Source organism: Ruditapes philippinarum, unplaced genomic scaffold (genome assembly GCF_026571515.1).
Source record: "Ruditapes philippinarum isolate M1 unplaced genomic scaffold, ASM2657151v2 ctg334_1_1_1_1, whole genome shotgun sequence".
Classification (NCBI taxonomy): Eukaryota; Metazoa; Mollusca; class Bivalvia; order Venerida; family Veneridae; genus Ruditapes; species Ruditapes philippinarum.
The window spans coordinates 8,480-36,258 of record NW_026860936.1 but is presented as its reverse complement, the minus strand read 5'-3'; the positions used below and the strand labels follow the sequence as shown (position 1 = coordinate 36,258).

At 32.1% G+C, this 27,779-nt stretch overlaps 2 protein-coding genes across 3 annotated transcripts; both read left to right on the top strand.

The window, feature by feature from the left end:
• The first annotated feature begins 2,310 nt into the window (after positions 1 to 2,310).
• LOC132713963 (ficolin-1-like) lies at positions 2,311 to 10,598 on the top strand. Of its 2 annotated transcripts, none has more exons than XM_060696701.1 (7): positions 2,311 to 2,743; positions 3,111 to 3,198; positions 3,887 to 4,048; positions 5,016 to 5,149; positions 5,816 to 5,912; positions 6,972 to 7,139; positions 8,356 to 10,598. In XM_060696701.1, exons 1-7 carry the CDS (start codon positions 2,345 to 2,347, stop codon positions 8,595 to 8,597), a joined length of 1,290 nt encoding a protein of 429 aa, XP_060552684.1. In that variant the 5' UTR covers positions 2,311 to 2,344; the 3' UTR covers positions 8,598 to 10,598. The 2 variants fall into 2 exon arrangements, with proteins under 2 accessions (XP_060552684.1, XP_060552683.1); XM_060696700.1 differs by having other exon boundaries at positions 3,887 to 4,054.
• A 5,338-nt stretch (positions 10,599 to 15,936) lies between these two features.
• LOC132713968 (A disintegrin and metalloproteinase with thrombospondin motifs adt-1-like) lies at positions 15,937 to 27,481 on the top strand. The gene is made up of 10 exons (XM_060696707.1): positions 15,937 to 16,002; positions 16,929 to 16,973; positions 18,771 to 18,850; positions 19,196 to 19,264; positions 19,549 to 19,678; positions 20,122 to 20,244; positions 21,939 to 22,109; positions 22,472 to 22,642; positions 26,405 to 26,569; positions 26,910 to 27,481. Exons 1-10 carry the CDS (start codon positions 15,990 to 15,992, stop codon positions 27,407 to 27,409), a joined length of 1,467 nt encoding a protein of 488 aa, XP_060552690.1. The 5' UTR covers positions 15,937 to 15,989; the 3' UTR covers positions 27,410 to 27,481.
• The last annotated feature ends 298 nt before the right edge of the window (positions 27,482 to 27,779 follow it).

Here is a 27,779-nt window from a genome sequence, read left to right as displayed (position 1 = left end):
GGACTTGGTAAATCTATAAGAAATTAGCATTCTTTTTTTTTTTTCTACAAAACAGTCAAGAAAAAGCAGACGACTAACTAGAAGTCGCTTGTTGTGATATGTCCCTTCGAACCGGCTATGAAAGAAAACTGAACTCGAATGCTCTCAAAAACCATTCAGGGTTTTTCAGAATTTTGATTTACCGTGGCAATCTGATATAATTACGAGTACTCTGTGCCTTATCTGATCAAAATCGATTGAGTAAAGTTGTTAGTAAAAAATCTGCATGTACCGTTCCCGAAAAGTCGCGTGGAATGGCCAAATTGAAAATAGTCGAATTTAGCGTTTAGCTTTCTAGCTTTTAATATTTACACTGTTTCATGAATCAAACCTTATCAAGCAAGATTAATGCAAATAGCTTTTAAATTAAATATGGATCCAGTTTAAAACATGACTGACTGACTGTAATAATTAAGTGCCAATGGTGTAAATAAGGGTACTAATAAACATATATATATATAGGAAATTGATATTTCGACTTTGGTATTTACTGTATGGTAACAGTACCAACAACCCCTGTCTGAATTCATGGAAAACAAAGATCCTAAATACACCATTTTCACACTAATGCTATTTTGTAAGGTCTATATTTTCACAAATCATGAATTTTTTAAACATAACAATGATTTTACCATTAAATGGTCTTAACTTTTCATGGAGATTTGCTCATAAAACAAAAGGATGAAACAAAAAAGTTTCTTACGAGATAATTATTTTAGCTTTAGCTGAAACAAAGTAAGATTTATAAATAAATTAGAAATACTTCAAAATAACATTCAACATATAAAGCACTAAACCAAGAGGTTCATAATGCCCTTGATACGCTCACCTAAGTTAACATGGAAGTTTGATTTCAACAATTTCATAGACAATCATAAGTCGATGCTTCATGCAAAATATCTAAGCTCTAGTCCTTTTGGTCTCAGAGAAGAATTTGTTTAACATTTCTATATAAAATATTAGACCCCTTGGGTGGGGCCAATTTCGACCCAGGCACATAATTTGAAAATTTTCATAGACTACCATGACATGATCCTTAATGCAAAATATCAAAGCCCTTGGCCTCTTGATTTCAAAGAAGAATAGTTTTAAAGTTTTCACTATACAGTCTATATACTTAGAATAAGACAACCCTAGGGCTGGTCAAATTTTGACCCCAGGGACACAAAGTGAACAATCTTTACATAAAAATACCATATGACGATGCTAAATGCAGAATATCTATGTTCTTTCTTTTGTGGTTTCAGAGAAGAAAATTTTCAAAAATATTTCTTTTGGTTGCCATGGTTACAAGCTATAAATCAAAATCAATATGTGCGTAATACATGGTTAAAAATAAGTAATAAATATTTATGAAAAAGTTATAACTTATAAATTATAATTAATTAATACTAAGTTTTAATTAATAAATGATACTCCCAGGCTTCCGTATGGTTGTTCAAATTCAATTTAGACATAAGATAAAACATGAGAGTAAAAGCTAGTGTTGCGTAAATGGTGAGGCCGAATGAGTGAAGTTTTAAGTTCGTAGAGTCTCTAGTATTGTGTCCGCTGATGGATCTTAATAAATATGGTCATGATAGTGAAATGTAAAATAAAAGCTGTCAAAGAGCTTGTCTTGAGCCCTTGCCTTATTCATATTATCGATTTATGTTCAAGTAATTGCTGAAGTTGCATTTCATCAATTCTTATAAATGTTTGTTTGTTTTTGTTATAATTGTCGTCGTCGTCGCCGCCATCGTTTGTGTTGTTTTTGTCGTCGTCGTCACTGTTGTTGTTGTGTATTTATCATAGATAGCTCTAGATTCAAATTTAACAATAAGGCATGCATTCTGTTGAGCAATCTTAAGATATTTTTGCCCGATTTATTTTTTAAAACAAATTCTTAAATGACATCTCGTTAACGTACCTAATAGCTACCATGGTGGGGTCATTCATTGTGTGGGGAGGTCATACTATTTTAAAATGTTAGTCAACGGGGATTCAATATTGTTTTAAATGTAATGAGCGATTGTCATAATTTGGCGTCACACAACTTCGTTACACCGGTTTTTAGTTTTTATTCACATCCATATATCAATGCATCAAGATAGATTAGTTTGCGAAAGTTCCGAGTATGTAAACCAAACAAAATACTTAGTTGTTATGCATTTGCAGAATTAGAGACAGACAAAACACGTGACTGTTTTCTAATTGGACGATTCACCAAAGATCAATAACAAGGGCATGTTTTATACATTTGCTGTTAACCAGCTTTACTCGTATATAGAGCACACATGTACCATACCATAGAGACGGGACATATATGTGTTTAAGGTACGGTCGTTGTTTGATTTCATTTTATGTAGCTGTGGCAAATAACAAAAAATATTTTACTTTAAAAACAATGGCTTTGACTGCTGGAATTATGATAATTAACGCTGTCCTATTTGGAACAGTTAACTCAAACAAATGTAGTTCATTTGAAGCAAGCAAGGACAATCTTAATAAAGCCTTGATCGGTCATTCCGTGTTAGAAGTTAATGATAAAAACCATCACGATTGTGCGCGAACCTGTATATCAATGTCCGTCTGTAAATCGTTCGACTTTGACAGAAACGAGCATGTGTGTAAATTAAATGATGTTGACAAGTCGTCCGTTGATCCATCAGAGTTTAAAACAAAAAGAGGCGCTATTTTCTCTGATATCAGCGAATGGCCTAGCGTAAGTATCTCAATTTATTCACTGGTATAATACATGTATGTGAAACTTTTGGAGACAGAAATGAAAAAAAAAATAATTAGAGGGAAATAGTTATTCTTACATTTGAATTTTATTTGAAAAATATCGTTATCGTAACATATGAATATTATTTACAGGTTTTCATGTCCAACATTTTATTGTGCAAAGAATATTATTTCGAAAAATTATCTTAGAAGTTTCTCTTTCACTCATTGCCAATAATATAAAATCATAGCGCTTACAGAAGTGTGTTTCTTTTAGAAAATATGCATTTTAATAGTTCTTGTAATTAAACAAAGCAATTTATTAATGTTACTTATATTTTTTATATTGTTTCTTCTGTTTACAGGCAATGGTTGGAAGTTGTAGCTCAAGGCCGTGTAAAGCGAACCAAAGATGTTTCCAAAATGGTGTTTCACATGTGTGCAAAGACATAAGTATGTAAAAACTTCTATTTTAACATTATTTTTACACTTTTAATTGTTATTGAATTTAATGTTGAATAATATTTCAAGAAATATTTTTTTAAATCCGACTTACTTATACGTTTGCGTATTGTAGGAACTGTACTGATGTCCAAAAGTCTAAAAACACCATAAAATTTGAATTTCTTATGCAGATCAACCAGAAAGACATACAAATGATAGTTAACAAATTAAAATCAGAAATTAAGTCATTCGTATTTTTGTGCTATTCTTAGCCTTATTTGAGTGAAAAGCATTGCAACGCTTTTCAGTTTTGGGTCGTTTTCGCAATTGCAATAATCATTTTAGAAAATTGAAGTAAGCGAATGTTCTGAAATTTTGCACACAAGTTATAAATCTAGACCTAGATCAAACAGAAAATTAATCTCGAAAAAATATTATCAGTCCGGTTATGTCATTAAACTTCAGTGAAGTCTCTTTAATATAACTAATAAGATAAAAAACGAAGCAATTACAAAATAATAGAAAAAATAAAAAGCATTATTCACTTAGCATAGGATACTTTATCACAATTTGCACGTGAATCGATGATCATTCAGAAATGGGTCTTTTTTATTTGTAAAGTATTAACTATTGTTTAGACAATACATTATTATCATTATTGTTATTATTATTATTATTATTATTATTTTGTTTCCAGCCTGTGCTTTTGATCAGAAAATTGAAAATGGTAAAGTACAGATTAGTGCGCCTGGCGAAAACAAGTTCCTCGACGTAGCTCTAGTAAAATGTGATACTGGTTATGTTCCTAGTCAACAAGAGGTGAAATGTGAGGCTTCGGAAAAATGGCAGCCTGCAACGTGTAAATGTGACGTATTTAAATATTACTTTTTTTCTTGTCTTAATACCTCATCTAAATGTAGCCATGATGGTAGTATAGAAATTGCTATACTGGCGAGATGGTGCTTCAGAACATTTACTTTGGCACGTAAAATGCTTATGCAAATAAATGCACTTTTTATTATCTTAATGTTATTGTATATAGACAGAAAAATAGAGGATATAGTGGATGATGTCTTTTAGACGATATACATTTTTGTATATTTATCAAGCTATTAATTTTTTTTTCAATAGTTGATAATGAATGATGATATTTCAAAACAGCAGGTATATTTGCACTATAATTGGTTTAGAATTAATACAGTAACTTTCAAATGGCATATTATTTTATTTTAAATATTATTATTATTTTATTAACATAAAATAAAATTATAAGATGATAAATGTCTTTACGTTTTGCATATTTATGTATGTATTTTTATGAGCATTGTATTTCATACAATAATACATGTAAAAAATTAAATAATAGTCTTTGAAGACATTTTTCTTGTCGGTTCTCTTCATTCAGTGGTCAGTTAAGGAAAATGTTTAACAAGACCTTCAGTACTACAAAGGAAGAAGACGAAGTTTTGCCCACTACTCCATTACCTTACCTTTACAATACATCTTTTTTATGATTTACATTGATTTACATGTATGTATATTTTAAGAGCAAAATTGCACAATGCGTTGCACATTTACTAAATACTCAAAGTGCATTTGGTTAATATTCTTGAAAGGAAAATGTCATGAAAAATAAGGAAGTTTATGCGCTATATTACGTCATAAAATACCTTAGACATGGAAAGATTTACCAACTATGTATAAACATTTTGACAAAAGTATATAATAGATAAACGTCTCTTTTGTCCTTGTTATTTACACAATTTATGCAGTGAGTTGGTGAAAACACATCGTTTGACACAAATACTTTTTTGTTCTTTGCGTAGTACCAAGTGATTGTAAAGAACTCCTTGATAAGGTTCCTGAGGCGAAAAGTGGACAATATGAGATAAAACTTTGGACATCTGGGAAGATTCTGACTGTGAACTGTGACATGCAAACAGATGGCGGTGGTTGGACGGTATGTATAGATTCTTTTATTCCAATGTTTGATAAGCAAATTGTTCTTTCCGGTTCACATACTCACGTGATAAAATTGTTGAAATATATTTACTTTAAAGACATCTCCATTTTTACATTTATTTAAATCATGATGTGCTGTTCTTTGTTCAGTACGAACAACCAGTCAAATGGTAGCAAATAGACGCCAATATTGAATTTCATTTTATTCCAATTTTCAGGCATACTTTCGATGTGAAATTACACAGAGTAAATTTTGCTTGTTTTAATCCTTACGACAGAGTATATTTCGGCCTATATTTCCAATAACGTATGATAGGATCTACATTCTTTTCATTCGCATACAAATATAGTCCGGTGTCGGGTAAATTATATTTTATCATCTCATTGCGGAATTGTCAAAATATGATTTCACTGTCTACATTAAAGCGTGTAATAAAGTGTACAGTCAATGAGACAATTGTAATTGGTCAGGTAAATGAAAAGAAATACATAAGGTATGTTCCTAACAGCAAATTAAAGACTTAGGACTTTTGTCCACCTTTCCATTTAAAGTGACATATAACCCTTAGCTATATAAAACTGACGTTAAACAGACACACAGTATAATTTTCAAGTAATTATTAGATACATACGTAAGCGCTCAACCTGTTTACTTTTCTTCTAGATATTTCATAGGCGAATGGACGGGTCAGTGGACTTTTATCGCAACTATGCAGAATATGAGAATGGCTTTGGGAACGTTGATGGAGAGTTGTGGCTAGGTATGAAATTCCTTGTAGCATTGGCATTTTAAAACATATATAGTACAGTTATTGCGTAGTCACCTAAGGTAAACATCACCGCAATGAATTAAAACACCTTTTGTTGCAAGTGTAACATGAAGGTAGATTTTTTTAACATGGAACAAATAGTTTGCTTACAGTAAACAAATAGTTTAATAAGATGATACACTAAGAATATTTCTTGTTGACCGTAATGCATTGCTTATATAAATTGTTGAAGTGTATTGATAAACATAAGTTGTTGAAGTGTATTAATACACAAATTAAGTTGTTAAAGTGTATTGATATTTTAGGTTGTTAAAGTGTATTGATATTTTAACAATAAGTTGTTAAAGTGCTTTGATATTTTAAAACATAAGTTGCAGTGTATTGATTAACATATTAAGTTGTTGAAGTATGTCGATAAGCATAAGTTGTTGAAGTGTATTAATACACATATTTAGTTGTTGAAGTGTATTGATGTTTTAAAACATTAGTTGTTGTAGTGTATTAATACACATATTAAGTTGTTAAAGTGTATTGATATTTAAAAACATAAGTTGTTACAGTGTTTTGATATTTTAAAACATAAGTTGTTGAAGTGTATTGATAAACATATTAAGTTGTTGAAGTGTATCATTGATAAACATATAAAGTTGTTAAAGTGTATGTCGATAAGCATAAGTTGTTGAAGTGTATTAATACACATATTAAGTTGTTGAAGTGTATTGATAAACATATTAAGTTGTTAAAGTGTTTTATGGATAAACATATTAAGTTGTTAAAGTGTCGTATCATTGACAAACATATTAAGTTTTTAAAAGTATTTATAAAAAACATTAAGTTGTTGTATTGATAAGCATAAGTTGTTGAAGTATATTGATAAACATAAACTGTTGAAGTTTAATGCATAAGGCAACCCAGCGGGTTTAAATGTCTATAAATAGAACCCAATGTTATTATGATTGTTACGGTTTGTAATTTTGTGGTATGAAGTGTTGAATGAATATCTTGGTATATTTCTAAAATTTATATTTTACATTATATATATTTTCGCAGGATTACAGTATATACAAGAGCTAGCTGGACAAGGTTCTACAGAGATTCGTCTTGACATGACAAGAAATGATAGTACAACAGGACATGAAATTTGCCCAGACTTTAAGTTGACAGAAGGAACAAAATATAAACTAAACATTGGGTCATGCACACGTGTTGACTTGCTCAGTAATTTATGCCGACAGTTTTTGCATTCTTTTCTTTTATATTTTGTTCATTTACTTTTTATTTACTTATCTAAATGAAAGCACATCAGCTTTAAAACCAATAAAAAGTAAGCAACTGACACCAGTTACAGTATGAGGCAAAAACAAATCCAATTTTTCACAGAAAAATTTAGACTAGTAACAGAATTTCTAACGACTTTTTGATTTGAGATCTTATATAGATTACACAGTTATAAAGGCACATTTTGCCCCAAAAAGGTTTTTATTTTTATTTCTCAAAAGCGTTTTTATTTTTGTTTCTAAGACACGAGTCATTGGCTGAAAACCTGAACCCTCTGTTTCATCTGTTGGTTTTGGTAATTAGTAAAGATATATTGGTTTATTAATTTTTATTGAAACCAGAATACTACATTGTTTTCATTTTGCGTCTACTTTTATGACAAAAATAATTTCACATTGATCGCTACTTTCTTCAAGTCACAATCATCTATCATGCTTTAAAACCATCATTTTAAACGTTATAAAATTCTTATTTATCTTTTTAATTTTATTCGTATCTTAAGCATACTTTGCCTGTAAAAGGATACATGTACATGTTTTGAACAAATAAAAGAAATGTTATTTATGTTCTATATCACAATAACAAACGAATAGTATAATAAATCATTTTTTTCTTAAATACAGTAGATCCAATTCATGGCTGAAATTTAATGTTGTTATATTTTGTCTGTTATAAAATATTATGTTTTGCTATCGTCTGATTAGAGATCGTCTTTGAGTGTTTGTTTATACATATATAAAACGTTCAATGCATTTATGAAGAAAGCAGTAAATATGCACAATTTAATACTCATTCAGTCTTATAAACGTTCAATGCATTTATGAAGAAAGCAGTAAATATGCACAATTTAATACTCATTCAGTCGCCGACAAATTATCCTGGTCTCTTAGGGAGCAAAAATTTACCCCCTTAAAAAACTTACACGCTAAATGTCAATACTTGTGGTTCTCATGACGTTATTGGACCTGTTTTGCCATTAACACGAATTATTATAATTGTTAAGTATCCATGATAAATAGGATGAGGTGCACTGTATCATAATAGAGACAGTACGTTGTTAATGAAATTTGGGCTCGTCAACATGTAAACTATCATGACGTAATATAATAATGACAGTGTCAAAACTAATTAATATTGTCTTTTTATTACTATGCAGGTATTGGATTTGATCACAACAATCAAATGCCTTTTTCAACTTACGACCGTGATCTTGACACGAGCTCAATTAACTGCGCAGTATTTTTACGTGGGGCCTGGTGGTATAGCAAGTGTGCTCGTGTCAATCTAAATGGATTATATGTGACGCCAGGCACCTCTACAAAGACCGGACACTGGCATTATGGGTTTGATTACCATAATTCATTGAGAGCGTCATCAGTGATGATAAGAAGGAAATAATATCAGTAATCGAGGGAAGATTAATTTTCATAAATTCAGAGAATAGCATGATCGTACTCAAAAGAACATTTTCATAATTATCAGTTATAGTTTTGTATCAGACATGGTTTAAAAGTCTTATTTATGATTGACTTATGCTGTAGGACATTGACATTTTCACTTATCGGATTGGTGACAGCATATTATCACGTGACAGTATATTATCACGTGACAGCATATTATCACGTTTCAACATTAAACCACGTCACGGAATATAACTATGTTACATCATAAAATAACGTGACATCATATAATCTGGTGAAATATGATTATCACCAGACAATATTTAACTCTTTGTCAGCAAATAATCACGTGGCAACACGAAAATGAAAAAATGACGTTTAATTGTTTTATTATTTTTCCAACTTTTTTGTTTTTTGTCTAAATGTATGTCTCGAGCTGTAAGAATGTGTTTAAGTCGAAATTATATCCAATAAAAAATAGGAGGCATTGTCATATTTTATATTTAATACCATTTTGTCATTGTGTTTTCCAAACTAAATGTGTTTCATTAATAAATAAGATATAAGCTCTTGTACGTGTAAAGAGGTTTTGAAAAAGAAAAGACAATTAAATAGTAAATTGTTCTGTAGGGAAATCTGATATGTCTGTTTTCATGAGGGTAATCACTACTTACCATAAGTCCTTCCTTAATCTTTAAACATTAGATTGGATAAGTAAGTGAATATGTACAGAAAATACTATTAAAACCTTTATTTTTTACTTTGTATTTTAAAGTATTTTACATACTTTGTAATATATAATTTATATCAGTCTATATGGTGCAGCCGGAACTGTGAAGATTCTTTATAAGATTTCCTTTTGATATATTAAGTTCGAGTCATACGATATAGCGTAACATGATTGTTTCCAATAGAATTTTTAACAAAAATGCTCTGTGTCAGCTATAAATTTACCATTATAATAAAAGTAAGTGAATCAAATAATTCTTATATTGTAAGTGTTGTCATCCTAATAAACCTGCATATTACTAAAGATACCTTTAATTATTTCCAGTGAAAAGTATGCCTAACAAGCCTTGTATCTAAGCTGCACGTGTCGCGATTGTATTATGAATAAAGTTCAAACAACGTAATACGTGTACCCTTCTATAGTGGAAATTAATTAACTGATCAATTGACCAAAAAGTGTTTAACCAAACACGATTATATTTTTTTCAGTCTAAGGCCCATTATAAAGCAAGTGTCGGACAGTAGAAAAAATGTTTGGTAGCCTAAGGGAAACCTGGAATGGAAGAAAAAAAGTAAGCTAATCCTTCCTCCAGATTTTATAATATATTTCATTTGAAATTAAAAATTTGATAAATAGTTGTCCAATCACTGATACAAGCAGTTTTAAAAAATATGAATTATTATTCATCAGTCCATTACACGTATTTTGTTGCATATTTTCACACATTTTTATTGTATTTTGTATGGTAATATTGTTTATATTTTATATATATTTTCATCGTTTATGATTGATTTGTGCAAATTGTAAAAACAATTGTATATTGTATGGTTCTACGTTAATCGCCTAGACAATTACATGAGTGACTGGTTGTTGTGTAAAAAATTGCAAAAGAATTGTATTATGAATCGTTCTGCATCTGATGTGCTGACAAATATAAAACTTCATCGTTCATCATGTATAAGTATTGTGTAAAACAAACTGTAAAACAATTGTAACTATATTTTATGCTTCTACATTAAATGCCTGGATAAATACTAACTTGCATGGTGAACAATTGTATATGATATGCTTCTACATTATTTGCATAGAAAAATATATACTTTCATAGTATATGGTTAGTATGTAAAACAATAGTATTTTTTGTATGGTTCTATATCAAATATATTGACAAATACATGCTTTCGTCGTTCATGTTGTACAATTACTGTGTGAAAACTGTAAATATATTGTATATTATATGCTTCTTCATTAAACATACAGAAAAATATATACTGTTGGTGTATGTGTATGATTGTTGTGCGGTAACTAATAACGACTATGATCTATGACTTCTAGAAAAAAAGCTGTTGAAAAGGCATTGTCTGAGTATACGTATTGCCAAATGTTATTTGTCGAACTTGGGATAGCAATATCCCGTTAATTTAGATGCGGTAAATATTAACTTACCGCATATAGCACCTTTTCATCTGCAAAAGACAACGGAATGTTTTGTATACTAGTGTATTAAGATGAGATAACAAGATTTAAGTTAAGCACTGAAATTTCTTCCCCAGACGTCAAGCTTCCACTGGACAGATAACAGGCGAAGAAATGCAGTTAATGATTTTACATATTCTATATTCATGTATATTCATCGTAAGGTATCAATCGATCTAATAAAAAAATCTGGAAACAAAGTGATCCCTCGGAAGCATTAATCACAACAAAATTACATGAAAATTGCAGACTCGGTTTGATTCAGTCTGTACATAAAGGATAATGAATGAATGAATGAATGCATCATCCCTTACGCCCCCTAGCATAATGTCTTTAAATTAATTAAACTGATCTAATAAAGACTGTGATATCAACTTGAAATACCAACCGATTTTATAAAAACTGTGATATCGTACTTGATTATATTACGAGGCTTGTCCAATATATTAGTGCACTGGTGGAATATGTTATATGTAGGTTGCATAAGAAAATAAAAACTACAAAATACTTTGCATCAATCATTACTCTATTGACAGTAAAAAAATTTTGACAAAAAGTGCCAGTTTATAAGCAATAATAAAAAACACTTATGCAATCACAGCTGCAAGGGTGCACGGTAAACGTTTTCACAACTTTTCGGAGTATTCCCCATTACATTCGATGCATCGCCTGTGGCGGTCAACCAACTTCCTAAAAGTGGCCCTGTTAAAGTCGAATGATTCTGAACACTGCATTCTGAAGATCATGAAGTGTTTCGAACTTTCGTCCCTTCAACCATCTTATTTTATACTGTAATATTGTATTTGAATAGTAATCGATCCAATTAAGACCGTGATATAATATATAAATATCAAACAATCTTACATAAACTGCGATATTATCTTTAAGTATCAGACAATTTATTGGTAAATCGTACTTTCTTTAAATATAAAGTTATTACTAAAAGACATATGTCAATAAATAAAGGATGTCCTTGCAAAAACTTCACTCAAACATAGGAGACTATATACTTAAATATTATACCCACAAAATATTAAAAGACATATGTCAATAAATGAAGGATGTTCATGCAAAAATAAAAAGTATGTACACTTTGTGTTCGTGTTTGCTATAAAATCGTTAGATAACTCAAAATTACTTTCTTGTTATTCCATAATTGTATTTTATAAATTAAATGTAAATTTGTATGTATATCGATTTTAATTAACCATAATGGTCGCTTATATTTTCTTCGGATTCAAAAATTTTCGTATCGTAGTAATATACATTGTCAGATATACTATATTTATAATAAAGTACATGACGTTAAATCATTACACATGGGGCAACATGTCCGGATGATATGACGCCATACGGCCATTAAATCATTCAACGATATATGTGTTGGTTGCACAAGCCGCGAACTATACAACAAAGACCAGAAAGTAAACCACGGTGTACAAAACTGCTCTAACAAAATCCAAGAAAGGATAACTATTAATAACTTAATAATTTTATAACTTTAAGAAGCTCGTTTAATATGACCTGACTTTTGAGAAAGAGTTACAACGCTCGGGAAAAAATCAAACAAAGCAGAAAAAAAACACACCAACATAATTATAGAATTTAAATGCAATTTTTCTCAAAAGATGCTTTAGTTGGAATATTAATATAAGGTATGTCACAAATCCATAATACATTCATAAGAACATTATACATCCAAATGTCCAATATACTGACTAGAAAATTAAACACCATACAATATTGAAGAGAAAATAAATATAATTTATTACATTAATTAAATTCTTTGTCTACATCGAACCACTCATTTTTTTGGTATTATCAAATTACTATCATGATTACGTCTTCAATCACATATCAAACCTTGTGACAAGAGGTAACTTTTACAAATAAAACAGGAATATTATGATCACTTAAAACCCGTGCATCCAACTTGAATCTCATTCCATGCTATCACATTTTCATTTAAAATACGATAAAAATTACCATAACAGTTTGAAACACAGCGAAAACAATGATAACAATTCTTTGTTGCATGGTCAAATGACATTGAATTAAAGGCATTACTAACATTTTCTTGGTATAAAAAGATAAAAACGTTTATTTTCTATAAAGAAATTTTAGTCTTGCAATTGCTTTTTTATTGTGACTGATGTTACCATAGTGTCAAAGCTCAAACTTTTGTCTTTGGTGTCTCCTTAATATTTGACCGACTCAGTCCACAAATGTATTTAAAAGAGGTACCATTACAAACATTATAATAAAATACAGATATTAAGATTTGATTCTATTTTCGACCTGATTTTAGACCCAAATAGAATTGATTTTGTTGTCCCTTGATGTAATGAAAATTTGTTATTATACATTATTGTGGTTTGCAATCATGTAGAAAACGAACTCAGGAAACCAGATGAAACTCATATAATAAAGCTCGTTTGCTTAAATAATTCTCAAGTTCATCATATACAATTCTTTAAAAAAAATGAAACAGGCCCGTAATTTCCTCCTTCTGTTGTAATTATCACACGCGTGGATAATAAACAGAACAGAAATTTTATTTCTGATTTGTACAAAGTACATCATCATATACATAATTATATTATTCAAGTAACATATACTTTTCAGTGTAATCAAAATAAAGAAATCAATAATATTTATAATATAAAGAGTTTAATAATTGCAATGAAACTTCAGATATTTGTTATTTAGCCTCAGTTAGGTGAGGATGAACATATTTAAGAAAAAAAAAATCAATTTCAAAACTAAATTTTAATCTATCATTAAACATTATTTAATAAATTAAATTTTAAACTATCATTGGACAGTTTTTAATAATTTAGTTCTAACTGTCATAGCATTTTTGATATATTATGCTAGTTTACATAGCTAATTTCTATTATAACTTTGCAGCAATACAATAAATTTGTACATACTTGGGTATCTTACGAATATTTATATAGCATGGACATATAAGAACAAATTGACTAAGTCTCTTAAAGAACAGCATTGACAGTCGAGTTCATTTCTTTGAACTCTATTTGGATGGATGGATGGATGGATGGATGGATGGATGGATGGATGGATGGATGGATGGATGGATGGATGGATGGATGGATGGATGGATGGATGGATGGATGGATGGATGGATGGATGGATGGATGGATGGATGGATGGATGGATGGATGGATGGATGGATGGATGGATGGATGGATTGGATGGATGGATGGATGGATGGATGGATGGATGGATGGATGGATGGATGGATGGATGGATGGATGGATGGATGGATGGATGGATGGATGGATGGATGGATGGATGGATGGGATGGATGGATGGATGGATGGATGGATGGATGGATGGATGGATGGATGGATGGATGGATGGATGGATGGATGGATGGATGGATGGATGGATGGATGGATGATGGATGGATAGATAGATAGATAGATAGATAGATAGATAGATAGATAGATAGATAGATAGATAGATAGATAGATAGATAGATAGATAGATAGATAGATAGATAGATAGATAGATAGATAGATAGATAGATAGATAGATAGATAGATAGATAGATAGATAGATAGATAGATAGATAGATAGTGTCCTCTTCTGGTATTGTTGATGATCAAGCTAAACAGAACACAACAAATCACCGGATAATGAATGCAAAATGTGCAAGTATATATTTTCGGATAATAGTTTTAACACAGCAGTACAAAGTTCCGATCGAAGAATTTAAGGTAGATATTGATTCTCACATAGTGAAAGAAGGTAAGCATGGCTGACAGATCGTTAACGAAATGAGAAAAAAACACTAATTCGTTTGTTTACAGCATTTCTGATACTCATTGTCAGTTTAAAACAGTTGTCTTTCAACAAAGATGTACATGATTGTACTTTGAAATTTGGGAACAAAACTTTCTTTGAATTTTTTTTTATATTTATTGAACAGCTTACAGCGGATAAGTTTTTATATACAAGAGAGAAAGAAAAAACTCGCAAAATTAAAACAAAATCATTTACTTTAACGTTAACTAGTGATTGTGTTAGTTTTTCATACCTATAATAATTATATAATGTTTTATTACGATGTAAGGAAGACCATTGATGCTCTATTGTGTTTTATTTCAAGAAAGAAAATACCTTCAAGGATAGACCTAACATATAGAACCATTCAAACATCGAAATTTTAAGTTATGCTTATCTTATTCAAGCAATTTTTATCATAAACTAAAACCATTTCAATTCCCAATAGAAAATACGTACACGTAACGTAACGTAAGCTGTGGATAAAAGTTCTCGCGAAGTAAATCATATTAGAAGTAAACTAGTTTTATGATTCATCTAATATTGTAAAAATGATGTTATCAAGCAGCATTTGACTTTGTGAATTTATTATATGTTTTAAAAATGGCAATTCTATTTTGGTTCCGCATTTGTATTACAATAATGTTTTATCTATATAGGTCTAAATTGTCGTAATTGAACATTTTTGAAGGCATAGCAAATTATAGATGCAGCGGTTATACAATAAAAATAATATGATAAATGGTAAATTTACAAGGAAAATGAGAGCTTTTATTTAAATGTGAAGGGTCAAAGGGAAGCAGTGGAGAGGAGGTGGGGTGACTGAAACTGTATTAATATAAAATAACATAAATATGTTATCACAAATAGAGTAAAATTAATTGTTCAGATCACAAAGGAACAAAGGTAGATTTTTTTAAACTTATTTTAAGGATACCCTACTGTAAAATGAGCTGACTGTAAAATTCTAAATTGCTTATTTCTTAATGAAACGGAATCTATGGAGGCTGAAACTGTAGATTAGGAGACAAAGCCGTAATCCATTACTATAGCCACCACGAACTCTACAAACTACATCTTTATTACTGTACAATTTTGTTTACTGCTGCACGTCCGTAATGTCGTCAGGATATTGTCAATTAACTTCAAATGCCACTTAACATGTATACTATAATACGTTATTGTTGGGAGAAAGCTCCAATATTCGCTTAAATAGGTCACTGCTTGGTGCAAACACGTACATGTATGTTATCCAACTAAAACTGCCTTACAAATGATAAGATAGTCACGCGGGGCAATTGACCTATTGTGTAGTCCTTATCGCAAATGCGTAGACAATTTAGCACCACATTCCCTTGAGACATCTAACCAGAGATGAATTTGAAATGTAACCTTTTTTAATTTTTTAGCTTTTGGCAAAACAGATGACGATTGATTAGGTAATTATAATGGAACATTATATTGGATTGCTAGTAATATTTTCTACGATAAAACTCAAAGTTATAAACACAATTGTATCAAAAATGATATCATTTTTTGAATGATAGTTCAAATATGTTGTTCATGCCATTATACGATGGAATCCATTGACAAGAGAACACGCTGATGTGATAAAATTAAGAGTTCATGGTTAGCATGAAATTCTGCGTTTCTTAACAAAGGTTGGTATTTTGAAGGACTAGGTATATATAATGTTTTATACCTTTATAATCTTAGCTGATGCAATTATTAAAAAAGTATTTAAAGCTGCATTTTATAATTTCATGAAAACAGAAATAGCTGCATTGGTTTAAAAATTGGTGTTCACATCGGCTCTTGTTTTTATTTTGGTCTCCAGACGACCAAAATGAGCTTTGTAAGCTTTAAAGTCAACAACCTCATTTTGGCGAAATCGAGTATAATACATGTTAAACTCTGCCTCTGTGTCACCAGAACATCAACAGTAATTAAAAAACATGGCATTAAGTAGAAGTCCGAATATAACGGTATATTTCCGAATGATATAACGGATGTTTTCATAATTTCATTGGTTGATAACTCGTTTATTACCATTAGGTCTAGCGGTACGCCAAGCCTAAACGGTAAAAGTTGATTACATGGGAAAATCCTATATTTGCGTTTCGAACTAATTACAGTCTTCATTTGCATGTCAAAATTCGTGTACGTACTTTAGTGTTGCTTTAAAAACATAATTTCTGAACATTATTTTATTACATTTGCATCTGAAAACAACTACATAATGTTTGCATAACTGCTTCCAGAAATAGAAAAGAAAGTTACCATATATAACTTCTGGTGTATTGTTTATTTCAGGTATAATTGCATTCGTTATAGCAGTCACATTTCCGGGATTTATAGGTATATTTTCTTACCGATTTATTTTCATAATTTTTGATTTATATTTATTAAAGAAAACTCACAGTGCGCAAGAAACATGCCTACAATCCTTTTGTTTCCCCTTGGCCGACCCATGTCCAGCCCAATTAATTGGGCAGGTACTAGTTGGCAGGTAAAATATCTTTTAAGCTACAGTCTCACTTACATCCCGGCAGAGCCCCGGCAGAGCCCCGGTAGACGTCCGGGGTGATCCGGGAACGACCGGGGTACGACCGGGAACAACCGGGGTACATCCGTAACTCTGCCGGCAACGTCCTGGATGATCCGGGATGATCCGGGAACATCCGGCATTCAACCCCGGATGGAATAAAATATTTAATATCAACGGGGTGGTCCGGGATGATCCGGGAAGGTATAGCTTTGCCGGCATCATCCTTAGCTCTGCCGGGAACGACCGGGGTGATACCGGGAAAGCACCGTAGCTCTGCTGGCACAAACCGGGGATGATCCGGGGTATGATATAGCCGGTAGAGCTACGGTAGAGCTACGGTAGAGCCCCGGTATATGCCGGCAGAGCCCCGGTAACTACAGGCAGAGCCCCGGAGGATAAAGGTAGAGCTACGGTTGATCCCGGTAGAGCCCCGGTAGAGCCCCGGCAAAGCCCGGATCATTTAAAAAAAAATAAGGACAATTTGTGATGATTGAACTTGTTTGTATTAAAAGCCTTCCCATTTCCCTTCTATCCAGTATTGCATAAGGATTTTTCAGAAAATCATCATGAATTACTATTCTGGAACAAAAGATATTAAATTAAATAAAAATTATTTATCAAAGTTATCATTTTCGGGCGTTTTCAATCCACCGGGGTTCTACCGGGGCTCTGCCTTGATCGTCCTGGGCTCTGCCGGGGCTCTGCCTGGATCGACCGGGGCTCTGCCTGGGTCAACCGGGGCTCTTCCGGCGTCATCCGGGAACGACCGGGGAAGCACCGGCATGAACCGTAGCTTCACCTGGGCTCTGCCTGGATGATCCGGAGCGCATCCTGGGTGGTTAGTAGGGAACTACCGTAGTGCTGCCGGGGTAAGTGTGACTGCAACAATAATTTCATCCCGGATCGTCCCGGATCATCCCGGTAACTTACCGGGATGGTCCTGGGCTCTGCCGGGAGTAAGTGAGACCGAGGCTTTAAATTTAACATATTTGTATTGAGCATACAATTCATATCTGAAAGAAAGACATTGTGAATGTTGCTTAGCATCTGTCAAAAGTTTCAAACTTGAATAAACATCTAAAACTGCAAACATTTGGTATATGAAATTGATATAAAGATGCAATACACTACTTCCATGTTTAGTTGTTTTGCAATAAAAAGAATTTTAGATAGCAATGATTTTTGTGCAAATATGTTTGTTATTCATCACCCATCATTTCAATTAAACTTAATACAAAAGGATATTTTAAAGTTAAGAAAGTTTTGCTAAATATACAGATTAACAAAATTTATACTACATGTAATTGGTATATATCTCATAATTATGGTAAACCATCTCTGTTTTAAAAACGAATAATGAGAAACTCTAATGTACAACCAGTACTTTGTGTAGTAATAAAAGTAATATAAGATGTCAAGTTAACAAAATACCCAAATACATAATATACAGGCTGCTATATACAACAACAAAACATTTAAGCCGTGCCATGACAAAACCAACATAATGGGTTTGCGACCAGCATGGATCCAGACCAGCCATGATCCATGATGGTCGCAAATTCGTTATGTTGGTATTGTCGTGACACGGCTCATTTATTATATTTCAGTTTGTTTAGAGTGTTTCAGTTGCTCTGATGTGACTGATTTGAACAGCTGTGTCAACATTGCTCAATGCAGTCAAGGACAGGTTAGAAAAATATCATAACATGAATCCAAAACTAATTAATTAGAATTAGTAAAACGAATGTATATTCCATAGCAGGAATATTGTGCCATTGTTAAATCTCATCATATTTAATAGACTACTGATTTTATAAACACAATTAATAATACTTTCAGTACAGTACTAAAAAAATTTGTGAACTATACATTACTTAAAATTTCACCTTCACAAAACCAGGACTGGTGTTACTTGTAGCGACGACACTGATGAAAGTATAAATATCTCGTGTCCTGTGTCGATATTCGATTTTTACCTTGAAACGGATTCATAAATCATTTTAATTATACAATCATTTCTTGAACTCTTCAGTCATGTTCTTTGGAAATGAATGTTTCTGGACAAACTACAAGCTACACACTAGGTTGTAAAGACAATCAGGTAATGTCTTCACGGTAATATTCCCATAAATGTGTTAACTCATCTGTTAAAAAATCTTACACAGTTCTAGTTATGTCTCGCATAATCTTGCATTTTAGTTTGTTCTGAGAAAACACTTTTATCAATCAAGAAATGAAACAAATTATAAATAAGATAATATCGAAATCGGCTTTTTAATTCTTTTCAGAGTTTGACGAAAAATCCAGTGACTTCCTAATTTCTTTATACATTTTATATAATCTACAATAAATCTAGGTAACAACACGTAAATTGATATTTTTTAGAATTGTGGAAGCTCTCCAAATATACATGCAGGCATAATTGGACGTGATATCTCAGCGAGACAATTACACACGTGTCACGAGTGTTGCAGTATTGATAATTGCAATAAACATCTATGCGAACACCCAAAACGTGAGTTAAAATATTTGAGACCTCAGTTATTATTTAAATACTCACCATATGCAAATTGTTAATGTAAACATATTTTTTTAACCTTTAAGATCGAACGTTATTGGCCTTTGCCATCGGTTTTGAACCAGGCCAAGGCAGTACGCTCATGCTATTGACTGTCCGTAGATTAGTTTTTGTATTTATGTGTTGAAAAACCCTATATTTAGAATAATTTGTTCCAACCTTAATAAGCAGTTCAAATTCATATGACAATTTTTTTTTCAGCAGGTTAAGGATTTTTAAGGTGGAAAATGTAATCAAAATTATTTATAACCTCTTATGATTTCATGACTACATGGATCGAAGATTAAACTAGCGATGGTTTATTCTTTTCTTTAAGAAAACAAGTAATTTTCTGATATTGTTATCAATGGGATTAAAAGATCTTGTGTTATACATTTCAGCATCTGCTTGCATTGACGACGCTAAAGCGGACTGTGCCTGGCTAAATACTGTATTCAACATATGTATGGACATTCATCATGCTAAAGCAGAGTGTCCTAAGTTTTGTGGACTTTGTACATTGGGTAAATTAAAACATAAACGGTTTGACTATTCTAATTTCATAAATACATGTATTACTTATAGACCTGTTCTTTGATAACTCCCGATCCTATCATTCAAAACAATCATTATTATAGTATCGTTAGTCCGGCAGAACATCACTGAGAACTTTTTTTTCAGCAATATGTTAGAGACATTCTCTTAAGCATGATGTCTAGTTATAGTTGTAATACCCTCGTCAAACCGACAAGGCGTTATTACAGCCGCCTTAACCGGATTTACCGGAAAACGCCTTAGTCAAAACCCCGATGACATTTTGACAAAATTACAAATTTCTGCTAGCCGTCACACCTTCGTTTTTGTCTTCGTTTTGTGCGTTTATACGGCGTTCATACGGCATGTACGGCGTTCGTATAACATTTTAATGGCGTTAATATGCAACCATACACTCAGCACCCTCCTATGAAGAGTACAACGTCTCTAAGGCGACTTTTGTATTCATGTTGCGTCCTCATGTCGACAGCAAGGACTGAAAACGCCTAAGTGTTTCCATATAGTCGCCAATTACAAATAAAACAATTCATATGCTTTCATACGGCGACTTTGCTGCATGTACAGTACGATCATAGTACGTGCTTTGGGTGTTCTAGGGGTTTATACCGCGACCATGGGATCCTTAGAGCGTTCTAGTCCAGAACGCACTGAGAACGCCAACCCATGACGTTTGCTTTTGTGCATGTTCGAAATAGTTGCCGTGGCTCGGTCGCCCTGTGAACGCAGTTAGGTCGCACGTCTGGTGAGACGGTGGTAGAGCAAACTTTTTCAATTTGACAACACAGCCGCATCAGATACAGTACTATTTAAAAGTAAAATACAGCAGGGCTAATCCAAATAAAAACAATCGTTCACAGTTCAAACTATACACAAACTTACGGCCTCATGGCGTATACATAATCTTGCGCTAACATAATATAGTAAATTACGACTGCATTCTGCTTTTCTGTAGGATATTAATTTCTCTATTTTTTTTGTCACGTAATTATAATAGAGCAGATATTTTTCGAATGCCAAACTTTGAAATTTTAATATCTTCTCTCGCTATGCTCTTAATATTTTCCTCTAAATAAGCAACAAGCATTGAGATAAATTTCTATTGAATAATTATGCTGTATTGTTTGCTCTACGTATTTATACATGTACTGCGTTTGATTGTATAAATGATCTTATAAGCAAGAATAGATAACTTGACCCACTAAAGGGAACGACTAGCCCCAATGTCATGATATAAGTAACGATCTGTCCCACTTTAGTATTTGTTTTTAAAAATTGTATGCCTTAGTTTTATTTTACATATATTTAATACATTAAATTTCATTTTGATTTCACAGACATAATAGAATTACCAGGGATTTCAAACCAACCAAATACAATCCACCCTACAAGAAATTAAAACTTATATTTTTTGTAGTTCCGAACAACATAAGTACCTTAAGCTCTTAATAGAATGTCTTGTCCGTCTATTATGCTCAAAATCAATCATTTAACTATAAGTTATTTATTTAAGTTTAATAAAATGACTGTAACCGTGTAACCATGAAGAGATATTTCACAAATATTTACAACGATTATAGTTTAATTGACTTGCATGTGAAAGATGTGAAAATCACCATGTTATGAATAATAGAAAATTACATATAACATTTGATATTATCTATAGTTGACGGTACCTGGGCTCCATGGTCGGACTGGTCGACATGTGACGTCACTTGTGAGAATGGTACCCGGACAAGAACACGCACATGCACGGATCCAGCACCAGCCGATGGGGGTCTTGATTGTATCGGAGAGATGACAGAAATTAATACATGTTCAAAACAGCTTTGTCCAGGTGATCATATTACCTAATATTAGTTTATATACATTCAATACATCAATATGTAAACTGAAAAAGTATGTAAAATAAAACCTTTTTTCCAATACGCTTATGTTAAAATAAATAAATAAATATTAAAACTTCATACCTACCATCATTTATACATATATAATTGTCCATCTTAAGTAACAAGAAATTTTCTATAATATACGACACCACATTCTCAGTATTTAGTATTGAATATTTAATGATTAATTATTTCATTTTTAATGCTACTTTATTCATCATCAAAATCACATTTTGGTCCTTTCTTCAGAAGAAATTTATTTGTAAAACTGTATTGAAAAAAGATACCTTAATTTTTTTTGCCAATGAAGTACATGGAGGTTGGACAACGTGGTCTAACTGGGAGTCATGTTCAGTGACCTGTGACTCTGGGATACAGAAAAGACATCGGAATTGTTCAAACCCCGTACCTGACCGATTTGGTGATCCTTGTTTTGGGGACACTTTGGATGCCAGACTTTGCATGCCGGGCCCATGTGCCAGTAAGAAACTTTAACAATATTTTCTTGAAGAAAAGGTTTCTTGTTTTTTATGTGTTTAGATAATCCGGACAGTTTGCTATTGCGCATACAGCACGCATAACATACATACAGTTAACATAGTCAAATGGTCAATATACAATAATAAGTGTTACTTGTTTCTCACCATAAAGAGCGCCGACATCAACTTCCACTTCCGGTCGAAAATTACCGTAAAAATTAATTGCGCAGCCATGTTGGTGCTTGACTCACGTGACACAACTCGTTGGAAACCTAAGAACCTATAGAACCTTACCTTGCTTCTTTCCACCACTAAGGGCGCCGACAAAAACTTCAGGTGGAAAAAATATCTGTTATGCTTGAGGAATCGTCGAACATGAGGGAGGTGAATACATGTCAATTTCGATGAATGCTTTACTTTGTACAGCCAACAAAGACAATGTTTACAATGTCTTATGCATTCAGAAATATATAATTCCGTTAAAAGTAATCCTTAAAGCATCCATATATCCATATATCATATATAAAGAAGCACCCCGTCAAAATGGTTTTTATTTGTTTGGGTTGTCAGACCAAGCAAATAATGGTAGCGAAATTTCAGACCCTGATGTGCTTATTTGCAAAATCAGAAGGAAGTCCAAACTCTTTGAAGCGGTTACTACCCTTTATAAGTACATACACACAAACGCCGAAAATTTAAGGGGATATCACTGCGTAAAGATTGTCAAATGACAGGCGCGTTTATTTTCAAGCCTTCTCTTTTCCCGATTGGTCGAAGATTTCTAATATTGTGTTATTCTTTACAGCTAAACATGCTTATATTAAGCTCCATGATTATTCACATCAGTGTTAAACAACAGGTCTACCGTGAACAAAATATATCAAGGTTAATAAGGGTTACACACCCTAATTTAGAATAATCTGGTTTTCTTCAGGCTGTTATGTGATAACTTCCTCGTGGTCGAGGGGTTACACGCTCGTTTAGGAAACGAGGGTTCTGGAGTTCAAATCCCAGTCAATGCAAAATCCGAAGGAAGTCCAAATTCTTTGAAGCGGTTACTACCCTTTATAAGTACACAAACGCCGAAAATTTAATGGGAGATCACTGCGTAAAGATTGTCAAATGACAGGCGCGTTTATTTGCAAGCCTTCTCGGTTCTCGATTGGTCGAATATTTCTAATATTGTGTTATTCTTTACAGATATACATGCTTATATTAAGCTCCATGATTATTCACATCAGTGTTAAACAACAGGTTTATCGTGAACAAAATATATCAAAGTTAATAAGGGTTACAAACCCTAATTTAGAATAATCTGGTTTTCTTCAGGCTGTTATGTGATAATTTCCTCGTGGTCAAGGGGTTACACGTTCGTTTAGGAAACGAGGGTTCTGGAGTTCAAATCCAAGTCAATGCAACTCACGTTTTTTTATTTGTTGTTTTTTTTTTTAATTATTGTTTAAGCCAAATAAACATTGAATTGAATATCAGTGTTGCAATTAGCCTAAGAGCCAATTTACTACAGTTATAACATTGCACTGGAAACAGCATTGGTGGCACTTTACAAAAACAAATTGGTTTATAATCTCACAACCTTCACCTTTCTGACATTCTGAGACCTTAACAAAGTCAGCGCCTTCTTAGCTTTGATTTATTACTGGGAACGAAAGCAGAAAATAAAGATAACAATACTTCATCCATCAGCTGTAAGTGCCCTACTTTTGCACATAATAAAAGTACTTATACTCATTTTGACAAACTATAAAAAAAGCTCTCTAACTCAATTATTGGTAAAATACCATTAATAAATGTTCTTGGTGAAAAGTAACAATAAGTACAAACGTAACTTAGGTAACGAATGAATTGGGTATTAATAATTAACATTAATTCTCGTATATGATTTTGACATAGAGCAGCGGGACACAATTTCTGAAGAGGAGCACCACAGTACCTGAAGCCATTCTCCCTGCAGTCTTGCTTCAAGATGGACTAAGCCGCGCAAGATACAGTAATACCTATACTACTTTATTGCGCTATGTTCCACTATCGCTCAGTTTGTGTGAAGGAACACTTGTGTATTCACCAAGCTGCGAAATATAACTATGTATACCTATACATAAATGTGCCAGGCGTACCGGATATGCCGTGCAAGAGTGACATACAATTTACGATATTAATTATTTTATACTGTGTGTTCAGTCCTTAGATGTGTTATTAATATATTTAGTTTTGTTTGATATAAGAATGATGCAGATATATATTAAGATTTATCAAATAAACCGCGGCGCAGGAGTGTAATAAAGCCATTTAATACAAACGATATTACACTAGACGATATTACACTAGTGTAATAACACTTTGACGTCACGTCATTTGCGCTATAAACATAGCGTTAAAGCGCGCTAATGTTAGTGTTACACTACAGGAGCGTCAAACAAAAATGACCCTTGTTAACAGTTTACCGTTTTTATTTTATATATGTGATAAATAGAATATTATATTCGAGTAGATTCAATACTAAATTTATTGAACTCGTTGAATAAAACAATATTATGCTCGCCAGAGGCTCGCAAAATATGATTTTATTCAACTCGTTCAATAAATTTAGTATTAAACCTACACTCATTCAATATCCTCTACATATTTCACGTATCATAAGTTAACCAGTAAGCATTAAACTACGCACATCAGTGTCGATCATTTTAATATGATTTCGTCTGTATTTGATTTTTATACTAATTATGAATTTTAAGTGTGTATTATAATGGGATTGAAAATTAATTGACTTGAACTCACTGTCTTTATTTGTTCTTACACAATCAATTCTTATATCATTAAAAAACATGACGTCCTTTATTACGTTTAATTCTGTTAATTATTTGTTTTTTTTTTATATAAAAAATATGAAACCTAATAATCAAAGAAAATTGTCCGAATGGTCATTTTTTCATGGCGGCACTAATATGAGAAACTACATAAAACATATATCAATAGTTACATAGTATACAAGGTATCTTTAAACAATAAAAAATATTTATTAGGAATAGTAATATAAAACAAATCTTGATAATATTACTGGTATGTTAATACTTATGACAGTTGGCATCCTGTCAGTATGAGTTTTTAAAAAAAGAGTATTTTTCGTACATATAATGCTTTATAAATATACATATACATTGATAAATTCTAATATGTTTCCTTCATATATTAATGCAATGCATTGCGATATATTTGGTCTTGACTGCTATTGTCTATTGCTTCGCTACGCCTTCAGCTTCGCCCACAATAAATTCCATAAAATGTAATATATAACCAATAACTAATACTTAATTAAGTGATACTTTGAATACTTATATACATTTTTACATACAGGCAGTTTGTATCATTGTAAAATAGGAGCTGCAATGAACCAATATGTAAGTCTGATTAACTTGTGCGTTTTTTTATTATACATGTACCGAACTGGTTATTGTATAGGAACAGAAAAAAAGGCCCTGCTCTAAAAAGCCTCTGTCGTTCACTGAACGCCGCACTTCCTTGTTGATCTTTTTTTCTTCTTTTTTTTTTTTGTGTGCATGCATTGCCAAGTAGATTAATTTTATGCGTCGATATGTCTGTCAAGCATAGCATTTTATTCTTGAAATGTAGCTTGAAAGTTTATTGAACCTTAATGATAGGTGTGAGTTTATCTGAAATTAAGTGTGTCTTAAATTTTAAGGTGTTCATTTTAATAAAAAATGTTATTTCATTTTATTCTTTATTAGACGGAGGTTGGTCAGACTGGGGTGTTTGGGGTACATGTTCAGTGACATGCGGGACTGGTGTGTTGTCGCGATCTAGAACTTGTTCAAATCCTAGACCTTCATCGACCGGAAGTCTGTGTGATGGAAATTCAATTCAAGTGACATCATGTAGCTTATCTCCTTGTAGTAAGATATTGGTTTGGCAGTTGTTAACTTTCGATTTGATCAATTTTTGATTTTATTATTAGATATTTTAAATTTACTGCAGAAATCTTATTGAAACAAAACGTTTTTTTCCCTTATTATTCAAACTACGATCTGACACATTCATATTGGGAATATGCGCGTTGAAATAAAAATAAGTTTAAATAAGTAACAGAAAATTTATTTAAGACTTTTTCAAAGGTTTAGGATGAAAATAGTATTTTATAAGTACTGATTATTTTCTGGAAAAAAAACTTTTATTCATGAAGATTTTTTAAATGTAAATGTACTGCTTATTTTTTTTTTTGTTGATTAATTTTAGAAACACAAATGATTGCGTTTTCAAGTAAAGATGTGGTAGCAACTTCGTACGCAGTCAATCAGACTGTTATATTCCCTACAATATTATTTAATGAGGGCAATGGTTACAACAATACAACAGGCATCTTCACGGCACCAGTACCTGGAACTTACTCGTTTACACTACAACTTAGTGTTAACAGAAATCAGTATTTTCACTTTGCAATCCTTTGTGGAAATAAATACCTCACGCGCGGTTACGTTCATGATCCAGATGACGTTAAATCTTACTCTTTCACTGTCGTTGCTCTATTAAAGAAAGGTGACCATGTGAGAGTTAAAAGTGATAATACTGGTTGTAAACTTTTCAATAGTGCACCTTTTCTTAACTTCTTCTCAGGTGCTCTTGTACAGTTTGAAAAAGAAAAATTACAGCAAAAATGGATAAAACAAAATCAAAGTGTATTGCACTATCTTAATAAAAGTAATCAAAGTTTATTTCCCCGTGGAATTATTATTTAATCAAAACAAACAAGTGTTCTCTGATTTTTAACATTTTTTTAGAATCTTAAGAAGCAATTTTCTGTCGGGTTTGATGTAACATATTTCTAGTTAAAAGTCACGAACACAATTGTGCTCATATCTGCCAACCCTCTGATTGTTCTTAGTGAGTTGGGCTAGTTCCTAAGACAAAATATATATTTATTGGTCTTATTAATGCAATGAAGGGAGATGCGTTCATTAAAATCATCAACACGACTGCACGCCCTAGCAAATCTAATTAATTGAGAAATATACACCCCATATGATGAAGCATGAGGTACATCTCCATCTAAACAAGTCTATTTAAGTAACTGTTAAAAAAAATATGTTTTTCAAAACAATATTAAAC